The 11,284-nt window shown below is 37.3% G+C and overlaps 1 protein-coding gene across 2 annotated transcripts; it reads right to left on the minus strand.

The window, feature by feature from the left end:
• Positions 1-635: 635 nt before the first annotated feature.
• Positions 636-11,048, minus strand: LOC134267140 (uncharacterized). Of its 2 annotated transcripts, none has more exons than XM_062749359.1 (9): positions 10,934-11,048; positions 7,196-7,963; positions 6,563-6,625; positions 6,224-6,272; positions 5,600-5,973; positions 4,293-5,320; positions 3,817-3,931; positions 3,381-3,550; positions 636-3,163 (listed from the first exon to the last, which is right to left on the minus strand). In XM_062749359.1, the coding sequence occupies exons 2-9, from the start codon at positions 7,941-7,943 to the stop codon at positions 710-712; spliced, it is 5,001 nt and encodes a 1,666-aa protein (XP_062605343.1). In that variant the 5' UTR covers positions 7,944-7,963; positions 10,934-11,048; the 3' UTR covers positions 636-709. The 2 variants fall into 2 exon arrangements, with proteins under 2 accessions (XP_062605343.1, XP_062605341.1); XM_062749357.1 differs by having other exon boundaries at positions 6,224-6,275.
• Positions 11,049-11,284: the final 236 nt, after the last annotated feature.

Consider the following 11,284-nt stretch of genomic DNA (forward strand, 5'->3'; position numbering starts at 1 on the left):
GTCATTTCTTTGGTAAACTATCTGAAATTTGTTTCTATTGAAAAAAATTTTTTTGCTGAAAGTAAAATTGATTCTTGTGGGATTTAAACTTTATTTCAATAACAAACAAAAGTTTGAAACTTCAATAATGCACAATAAATATAATTAAAAATAACTGCATAGAAATTACACACATTTTATGTACATGATGGAAACTTTGAACAATAATGTTAAATTTTTGGGAGTGAAAATAAAAACTACAGCTTCATCAATATTAACACAAATACAAGTTTTAATTATACAAAATCTCATTTCTAATTTACAGTTCATTTTATTTTTGAATTACCACTACTGTGATAAATATTTTCTTTACATCTTCACTTACAATTTTCCATATTAAGATAATTATCTTCAATTTTCAACTGGATTATTTTTTTTCTTTGGTAGCTACATGTATCTAAACTGAGGTAAAGAGTTGTAAGTTAAAATTAATAATATTAAATATTCATAAAATTACAAAATTCTCAATATCCCAAACCCTGTCTGAAATGTTATGAAATAGTAAGGGTGGTAAGGTTATCCAAACTCCTCATTCAGTTTATTATTTTTTTTTTTGTGAGCATCCAGAGGGAAGGATTAAAACCACAATTTTCCCCAAATGGTGAAGAAATACATAATATAAAGCATTTACACATTAGTTTTTCCAGCTCAGTCAGAAGCAGTCCTTTGATCAGCTGGATGATTCCAATGCTTCAGGGTTCCCTATCTCCATGGACATCTGTTGTGAATTTTCTGGGTGCGCATTTTCAGCAAACACTGATTCTGTAATTTGGCTACTGCTGTTTTCACCAGGACCTTCAGAGAGAGTGCTTGAGAACTCGGCTATGGTTTCTTGTGAGTTTTCTGGGTGTGTATTTTCAGCAAAGACTGATTCAGTAATTTGACTGCTGTTTTCACCAGGACCTTCAGAGAGATTGCTTGAGAACTCGGCTATGACCTCTTGTGAGTTTTCTGGGTGTGTATTTTCAGCTAAGACTGATTCTGTAATTTGACTACTGCTGTTTTCACCAGGACCTTCAGAGAGAGTGCTTGAGAACTCGGCTATAGCGTCTTGTGAGTTTTCTGTGTGTGTATTTTCAGCTAAGACTGATTCTGTGATTTGACTACTGTTGTTTTCACCAGGAAGTTCAGAAAGAGTGCTTGAGAACTCCGCTATGACAGAACTCTCCGTGATCTGGTCAGCTGCAGCATCGTCTACTTTATTACTCTCTGCATTATTGACTCCCTCCTGATCAATGGAGCTGAAGGTTCCTTGGGGTGCATCAATGGGATCGCTTTGTTGAATCCCCAGAATCTCTGAAGTGATGATTCTCTCCGATGACATAGACTGACTCGATGGAGCGTGTCCTGAGCCTATTATATTGCCCGACTCGACATGCATGAACACTTCCTCAATTGTTGTCATGCCCTGGTCCCTGTCTGTCAAGTCTCCTTCACTGGTTTCTGGTTGTATGCAAGTCTCCGTGATTGGAATTTCTGCTGTACGTTCCATAGATTCAGCTTTAGTTTCTGGAAATTCTACCCGATTTGGATCCTTAAGTTCACCCTCTGATTTATGTAACTGGGTAACTTCCATTTGGATATCACTAGGCTGAGTAACTGCTACAGTTGCTCCTGAAGAATTGCTTTGGGGATTGAGTATTTGGTGTTCTGTTGAAGGAGTTTCTTTCACAAGGGAAACTTCTAAATGGCCATTACCGACATCAGACATCGTTACATGACTTGTGCCATTAGCCACCTCAGATAAACCAACATCTGCCTGTGTTATACCTGCCTGGACGCTATCTATTTGACTAGAGCTCGGGTTTTCTTCTGAGCTGATCTCCACTTTATACATTTCTCCATTGATTTCTACAAAGTCTCCTGTCGACAGATTCATCAGCTGGTCATGACTCAGTTGATAACCTGGTTCTTTTTCTGCATCTCTATCTTCCATAATCTCTCCTGGGTTCTCCATTGTGATAACCTCTGTCTCCATGCTGTCTGACTTGTGAGGGTCCAGTGTAAAGTGAGCTATTCCTCGCTGGCCCGCCAGTGCCTGAAGTCCCTCAATGGCCTCTGCTGCCTCGTGCTCTTTCACCACTGTAGCAATTCTTGGTTTCATTGTACCTTCTTTGAGTAATCGAGTGTTTGGTTTAGGGTGGGACACAGCATACGCCAGGTCCTCTATGCTGATTACACTCTGTGTTGAATTAGAGTTGTCGGTTACTATTTGTAATTCTGACGATTCTTCCGTTTCCGCGGTGACAATGTCTCCCACTGTTAACATATTACTTACAGAATCCTCGCTTGCTGGAAGGCTCTCGGTCACAAAACAACTTGTGGACCCATCATCACGGATGACGATTTCAATATTGTGCTTCTTTTTCATGTGTTGGAAGAGATTGCGTCGCCGCGGGTTCATGTATCGACAGAGAACACAGGAGTACACGTGAGAAGGAGGCACTTGGTCGATAAGGTTGTGTTTACGCATGTGAACAAGGAGATTTTTCTTGCTGGAGGTTCGGAAGTCACATACAACACACAGAAACTCTTCTGAATCCTGTGGAAGGACATCCTTATGCTGCCCATGCAAGTGTTTGTAAAGATTGATTAATTTAGAAAACTTCATGGAGCAATGATTACAGGCAAATATCTTCTCCTGACTGCTGTAGTCAGATTTATCTTGCTGTTTATCAACAGAGGAGCTGTCTTTGGAATCGGAATCCTCCATATCGGGGCCTTTCCTTGAGGACCTCCTCTCCACGGCTATGTGGTGCTGGGTCTTCATGTGACGCAACACATGTTCCTTCTGGGAGCCGCGATAATCACAAAGTCCGCACTGATAGGGACGTTCATTGGAGTGAATCAGAACGTGTCTCCTCAGTCGACTCTCGCAGTCCGTCACAAAACTACACTGCTCACAGAACAGCTTGAGCTCGGGGCCTGACTTGTGGAACTTCATGTGCTGCCTCATGTCTCTCTTGCTGTAGGTCATAAGTCCACACTCGGCACATGTGTAGCTCTTGGCCTCCTTAGCCTCGTCGTCTTCTACTGGAATGTGACGTCTCTTGATGTGAACTTTCAGGTCGGGATTCTCATTGGCACACACATAGTCACACAGGGGACATTTTACTGCCTTTTCCTATCCAAAAGATAATTATGAATCTTTATAAAACAAAATCTATAACAAAATTACACTTACAAAATTCTGAGTATTTGTCACACTTTCCTGAACAGTATTTTGAGGAGGAGGGAGTATTTGCTTTCCTATTAGTATCAATGTTTTATAGAGCTGTCATATATATAACATCTGCTAAACTAGTTAAACCATTATATGAAATATAAGCCATCACTTTTACCTCGTGTTTGTATTTAATGTGTCGCTCCAGATGGATTTTCTGTCGGAATGTCTGGCCACACTGATTACACTGGTGTTCTCTGACGTCCAGATGAATATTCTGATGACGCTTTAAGTTACTACTCGTAGCAGCCACATAGTCACACAACTCACATTTATGGGTCTTACGGCCTTAAAAAAAAAGAGACACAAATATATTATAAAATCATATCCCCATTATGTACCTCAAAAATGTTCAGGTTAGAAATTTTTATCCCATAATGTACCTCAAAAATGTTCAGGTTAGAAATTTTTTCACAAAAATATGCTCAGAAACATTGCTCTCAATTGCTTTTAGACCATTAAGTGGATGTTGAGAATCATTGTTTGCTTGCTTATGTTTGAATATTTCCCACTTAATGTTTACAACCTACCAACACGATTAAAAGTTTACTCACCCATATGCTTTTTGCGGTGTTTATACCAATTACTTTTTCGGCTGGTTTTGTAGTTACACACTCCACAAACAAATTCCCCTTCCTCATTCATCTCATATGCAACTTCATCTGGTTTCTGGTAAATGAAAAACAGACCAGTCACTAACAGTGTAAGTTAATTTTTTGAAAATTCAAAGAATTTTTTTTTATTAAATACCAGTATGTTTTCTTAGAAAACCAAGAAATATTGATTAATTTCCCTTATCAAAGCTTGAGACTGTATTACAGTTTCTGATATGAAAGACACTTATACACTTGCTTTATGGCTATAATCATCTGTAGTTCAAAGTTCAAGTACACTAACCTGAAGATCATTCACATATAAGAAAACAGTCAGAGAAATAATTGCAATAAAGGTTTTGAAACAATAAATAAATGAAAAAAAAATCTTTTGCTATAAACCTAAATAAACATGAGAAAAAAATGTTAATTCTTACCTTTTGTTTGAAGGGAAGTTTCTCCTTCAATTCCTGCCCCTCGGGGAGAGAGACAAGAATGATCTCCTGGTTATCTACTTGGCTGGACTTGTACACGGCATTCCAGGCCTCCTGAGTTTTCTGGACATCGTCTAATGACACATCCTCTGAAATCACCTCCCCATCAAGGGAGATAACCGCTGGTTTAAACTTCACCAGGGCTCCCTGGGGCATGCCTTTCAGAATTTTCAGACCAGTGGCCCCTGAAGGCAATGTGATTCTCTTGACATCCGAAGCACCAGTGGATGAAGCCTGTTTGGATATGTCTGTTTTGGAGACTGTTCGGAAGGTGAAGGGTGGTTTGTCAGCGGACGCGACAGTGACTGACCTTCCATCTGGCATTGAGATGACGGTGGAACTCTTTTGTATCTCAGTCGATGACTCATCTGACTGCTGACTAGACTCTGGTTCCTCTTCATTCTCGCTGAGATCATCTGCCTGGACTGACATATCAAACATCTGCACTTTCTTAGCTTTGGAGTTTATGATCTGTACTGTCACTGTTCCTTGGGACTTTTTTGTGCCTTCTTCTGAGTTCTGGAGAACGTTTGGAGTACCTGCATTTTTTTCTTTCTGGGTTTCGATCCCTGTCATTTGGTTTTCAGCCTCTTCCATTTCCTCCGTTTCCTGCCTACAGATCCGTCCTGGTCTTTCTCTTGAGAGAGCTCCCCTCCCTATTGTATAAACATCCTCTGAGGTCTGATCGCCCCCTGAAATGTCACTGATGTTTACCTCTTCTGTTACTCCCTGTATTTCTATACAAGTGTCCGAGGAACCCTCGATTATAGCTTCAGTTGAAATTTCACAATTATCAGCCTCATGATTACGGCTACCGAGTTGTGTGCTGTCATTTGTCCCTATGTTTCCATTTCTGTCCACGTACACAACTGACATTTCTGTTATGTCTAAATCTGTGCGTTTCTCACTTCTGCTTGTTCCTTTACCAAGATTTTCTTTCACTTGTTTCTCTGATGATTTTTCTGTTTTACCTAAATTTTCAAAAACAAAGTAAGTAAATCAATACTTAAACTTTGATTCTATAGTTATTTTTTTACAATGTTTACAATTATTTTCATGATTTATAAAAAAATATCTATAAAACAAACTTTTGCACTTTTTTTTTACTAAAACATAGCCACCTAAAAATTAAATGCAACATGATATTGACTTCCACAAGCCATTAAACTTGTGTGAAAATTAGTCAATACAAATTATGAACCTGCATGTCAATTGAAATTTTATTTTGTTTATTTATAATCAATTCTTACTTTCTGCACAGTTTTCCTGTGGAATCAAGTCAGCTTTTGGGAATAATATTTGTGATCTAACAACAGAGCTTTTTGCCATGAAATAACTGCTATCCACCACACTATAAGACCGATTATCAGAAACTGTCTGTTCTGTTGGGCCCAGTTCTACCGTCTCACGATCTCGATTCTTTGAGCCATCGTCCTCTTTTCCAGCTAAAGCTTTAGAGTGTGTGGTTTGCCCTGCGTCGGTTTGATCCGTTGTGTCGGTAGACTCCTCTTCACTTTCTCTCTCCTCAGCTGAGTTCTCTGTGTGTACTGTTCTATTTAACACTAAGCCAGACTCGTCCATCTCCCATTTAATCACCTCTAACTTTTCAGTACGATTGGCCTCGCTAAAATTTAAACAATTGTTATACATGCACTGAAAATACAAACAGTTAACCAAATAGTCATTGCTGATTAACTAATTTGTACATATTTAATGATTCTTATTCTTAGTAGAAGTACCCCGGTATGTGTATGTCCAATGTTGAACAAATGATGAACAAATGATATCAATCCTTTTCAAATAAAGATGAAATAAATTAATTAACATCCCATTAAATCTGATTCACAAAAATACATGATTTCCATTATACTCACAATTTCCCCCCCTTCTGAGGCCTCGCAGCGGATTTCTTTGCTCTTGTTTCAGCTTGTGAAAAAAGAATAAAATTAACATATACATGTAACAGTGTACCACACAGACATACACTCTAGTGTTTACAAATAATGCGGTTTATGACCTTGAATATAGACTTTTAAAGTCATCCTCAAAAAGAGATGAGAATATATACATGTATTTCTGATACAGACTATGAGAGTTTCTGTGCATATAGCTAAAAGCACATCTCACACCAAATATTCTCATACAGATTTGTTGTTAACAATTTGTGTCCCAATGGAGGCATCTTTTTCAGTAATTTTTATGCAGTAACTGACCTTGTTCTTTGTCCTTGTTGCCGGATTTGTTGGAACCTATGATGCTCTCCTCCAAATTAGACACTGTTAAAATAAAAAGATAATTATATACATATGTAAAAGTACTTGTAATCACTATCAAAACATTTGGCATGGATTTAACTTCATAACAGAGTAAAAGATTCTGAAATCTACAGAAATCCTATCTGTAATACTGTAGAAGTACTATTTTCCGCGTGGTATTAATTTACGCTATGTACGCGGTCACAAACTTTCCGCGGAAATTTGTCCAAGCGTACTTAATATAAATATAAGGCATATAGTGACAATCTAGAAAATCCGCGTAATTTTCTACCCGCGGATTAAACAGAAATTGAGATTCCGCGGAATTATGACCCCGTGGAAAAAAGTACGTCTACAGTATACTGATCTTGTCCAATGAAATTAATCAATATACACATGTAGTATCTAGGTATGCTGTCCTGGTCAAATAATAAAAATCTTAGAAAACATCAATCTGTCAATGTTTATAAATTAAAATGAAAACTCATACTGTTACTTCTGAAAGGCCTGTATAACTAATGTAATAAAGTAAAAATTGGAACTGAAAATTGGTAAAGAAAAACAGCCAACACTAAATATATGGTTACTTACATTTAGGAATCTTCTGGGATGGGTCGATGAAGTTTTTGTAGTACATTGTGTTGGGTATTGATGCCCTCTTACTTCGTCTTCTTCCCCCTGTCTCCTCATCGGCTGCCTCACTTTCACTTTCTTTTTGTGTGTTTGAAGGGACTTCCTCCACAACGTACTCAAAGATGGTGAGTTTCTTTCTCTTCTTCGTAGGCCTGTACTTATCATTCTCTGATTTGACCTTCTCCAGGCTCTGCTTCCTTTTCCTGTGACCTTCACCTTTATCTTCAATTCGCTCCTCATCGGACTTTCCACTGCCGTGTTCTTGTGAGAATTTCTGCCTTTTCTTCTTACAATTTTCATGATCTTCTTTTAAAGACGAGTTCTTCTCACATGATTCATCTAAGTGTGTCTCCACCTGGGAATCTGAGCACGGGGTACCACTTGATTTTGTGGAACTGCTACTACCCTGCTTAATGGATAAGGGGTTTTTAGTTTTACTGTCTCTCTCTCCTCCATGCTCTACGTCTGAGGATTTCCCTTCTTTTTCTGCCTTTTTCTGATTTCTTTGAGACAATCTGGCTGCAGCTGATGATCTTATTTCAGCTCGGCTCAGCTTGGTGGAAGTTTTGAAATCCTTCAACCTTGAAGATGCACATGCAGCTGGCGATTTAGAAGACCTAGTTTCTCTTTTGGTTTCTGAGGACTGTTTAGGTTCTTTCTCTTTCACTACTGATACAGTTCTTGGTGAGCCCCTCAATATTGGCATATTGGAAAAGCTAGAACAAACTGAAAATAGTACCGGTAATATATAACTTATTGATTGGTAAACAGTAACTGAAAAGATAAATTCATATTTTTTGACTTTTTGTTTCTGTATTATAAATGAGTTCGAGACGTATTATTAATGCAATATGAAGTTAATAATTAATATATGTTTCAGCGTTTGAACATGTTTAAGAACAGATGACATAATTTGGGGTGTTCATATTTCACAGAGGTATTCCTGTGTCAAAAACTTTCCCTTAGTTTTTCTGACCACATGATATTGGTCTTGGAACTTGACTTGCATCTGAGACACTAAAACCTTGCCCATGGGGCATCAGTCACAGTTTTGCAATCTTGTCCATCAAAGAGTCCTAAGTTAACAATATCAACAAAAATACATATATACAACATTGTACAACTGTCAAATGAAAACCAAGCTTTAATGCTGTTAATCCATTTTCACAAGTTCTCCATCCAAGATTTATAATTTGAGCAAATAACTTTAGTAGGACACTTGGAGCACCTCAGGTGGCTCATGCCTCCACACTGAAGGGAGTCAACCAAGGAATTAGTCCGAAATATGTGACGTTTTCCAGGCTTTTTCACAATTTTGATATTTTACATGCCAGGAAAACGTCAGAACTGGCGCCATTACGAAAACTGTAAATTTCGCCGTCTTCAACCGTAGTTCATTTTAAATACTTGTGAACCGAACTGCAAGATTTTAAAATGCACGAAATGTTAACAAATCTCATCAGTCTGATAAAATATTTTCAACGGATTGTATATTTTATAAATGAACCAAAGAAACGATATTGGTAAGTACTCAATGTATTGTACTATTCATAACTTGTGACTTTGAAAGAATGGGTGGACTTAACTGACCAGAAATAATGCCGTAAATTTAAGTTTCATAAAATGTTTATTTTTTTCCATCACATAAACCCCCGATATCTTAACCGTGTATTCATGGTACAGATGTGAATTTAAAATGCTCTTTTCTAGGTAAACTGAATAAATATCGAAGGCATGGTGCCTGAAGGTTTTTTGAATATCAATAGATAATCAAGGTCACGCGTTTTTCATCGTCTGAATACAAAGTCAGCACATGTTTGTCGGCTGTTCTTAAGAAAACTTATTGCACAAAATAATGTCATATTAAAAGGAGAAGAGCCGACAAACGTGCGCTCACACTTAATTTAACAAAAAACATGTTCAAAACAAACTTCTCGCTTCCATTGAACATGACTGCGATTGACCTGTTAAATATTACAATTCATCATGTGATGTCCACCTGCGAGTGTACTTGTGAAAACAGTATCATTGTATTCTTCAAAGTGACCTCGACCTAAATCACGTCTTTTAGCGTATTTGGTAGCCAATTTTAGAATTTACCAAATAAAATGTTGTTTTACTTTTGCGTGCCCTCGCATTTAAAAATAATATTCATATGACATCGCTGTAATATGCCAAACACATATTCGAATTTTTGGAGAGAGAGAGAGGGATAGAGAGATGTCAACAATGATGCTGATCAATAGCCCCGCCTTCTATTAATATTGATTACGTGACCTAAAAACCACTCCATGTACATGTCATATTCAATTACTTTAATTTTGATTCATGGCGATAGAGCATTGCTTTTGTACAAATATTCCACCTAATGTAACCGTGTAAAAGTAGCTCTTTCCATTGCATGCAATATATTTTGGATTCACTTCATTTACAGCTTGGTAAAGGAGTCGCAAAAAGATCCAAAATAGGGCGTTAAGTCCACCCATTCTTTAATTCGGTTTGCTTTAATTCGGTTGGAGGCAGCGATTTCCCAGTTTAATGGCGCCGGTTCTAACGTTTTCCTGGCACGTAAAATATCAAAATCGTTAAAAAGCCTGGAAAACCAGTTTAATGGCGCCGGATTGTCATGATTGTGGTAGATAACGTTTTCCTGGCACGTAAAATATCAAAATCGTTAAAAAGCCTGGAAAACATAAGATATTTCGGACTACCAAGGAGTTAGCGTAGCTGAGTCAGCCATGGATTGCCGATTGTCATGATTGTGGTAGAAAAGCATGTTTGAATTGGAACTTTAAATATGGATAAAAGATGTTTTCTTAATTATGACAGTTGAGTTTATTTATGTTAAAATTTTGAACAAAACACGTCAGACTCTGTTATTATGGTTATGTATAATCAGACATAGTATTTCTGACGAAATGTTAAATGTAGTTGAAGTGTAGTCTGTCATGAGTTCTAAATTTTACATGTTATCCATAATAACAAAATGAATCAAGGCCTGCAAAGAAAAGTGGACATAGGCGAAAGAATGTGTATAAAGGATAGGAACAACCTAGATCTGTAGATAGGTACTGTACCAGTGGTTTTACGCATCCATGGTATATCTTTTTCCATAGGAGTCATCATAGATGAACAACTCAGCTTTGACAGACACATAAGCGAGAAGGTGAAAAAGGCAAACTCTATTTTTGCAATGTTAAGGCGAACGTTTCAACATTTTGAACTATATTTAGACCTGTGAACTATCTAAATATATGTGGGTCACATTAGTAATTTTACAATCCTGTGAATTTAAATATGGCTTGGGGTGATAAACTGACAAATGCATGGTCCTTTCTTTTCATCATCATCTGATCTAGTAACAGATAAAAGATATAGGCTTTGATGTGAACATGATTTCGACATCCAGTGTCATTGAAGTATTCTTTCGGGATTTTATGTCGACCAGGAAATTACTTAAAGCAACTTTAAATATAAGTCAAACGAAAAAAGTGATTTTTCGGTTGTTTGAAGGCTTTACAATCTGCGAAGAAATCTTTTGCGCGAGAAGGAAGAAATTACCAAAATGGCCACCGATTGCACCTCCTTGTCAGAAGATTCCATGCAGACGCTTTTAGCAAATTGTGTGGTTCATTTGTATGTTTACCATTATTAAAAGGAAAAGTGTGGATACTAAATCAAGAAGATAATCCATACCTTTTCAAGAAGTTTAGACAAATTATAAAATTGCTTTACTTCATCCGGGGCGTCATAACCTAAACGCAACCAGAATTTTCACGGACTTCGAATACGGTGACCTCTCATTGGATAAAATTTATTTTCTTGCATTTTATGGTAAACGAACAATAAAAATAAGTATTTATTTTTACTTCATTAAAATATTTGAGAACTGATTAGAAAACAACACTAATGTGTATTTCATCAACTTATGAATTTTCCTCTTTGATAGAAGTCCCGTGTAGGTACCTTGTCTATTTGTCGCCCAGATAAATGTTAGGGGTGGTTTTGTTGCTTCGAGGTCTGCAGATCTGTATGCCTCTTATACAC

The sequence above is a fragment of the Saccostrea cucullata genome, unplaced genomic scaffold (assembly GCF_032062105.1).
Source record: "Saccostrea cucullata isolate Sc308-1 unplaced genomic scaffold, CSIRO_AGI_Scuc_v1 ctg245, whole genome shotgun sequence".
NCBI classification, from domain to species: domain Eukaryota; kingdom Metazoa; phylum Mollusca; class Bivalvia; order Ostreida; family Ostreidae; genus Saccostrea; species Saccostrea cuccullata.

What these genes read in the sequence shown, in the direction of transcription:
- LOC134267140 (XM_062749357.1), bottom strand. Translation starts at nt 7,943, where the DNA reads ATGCCAATATTGAGGGGCTCACCAAGAACTGTATCAGTAGTGAAAGAG. An exon ending in ATCCCAGAAGATTCCTAAAT is followed by an intron (nt 6,626 to 7,195) that starts GTAAGTAACCAT and finishes TTATTTTAACAG; the next exon opens with TGTCTAATTTGGAGGAGAGC. An exon ending in ACACCGCAAAAAGCATATGG is followed by an intron (nt 3,551 to 3,816) that starts GTGAGTAAACTT and finishes TTTTTTTTTAAG; the next exon opens with GCCGTAAGACCCATAAATGT.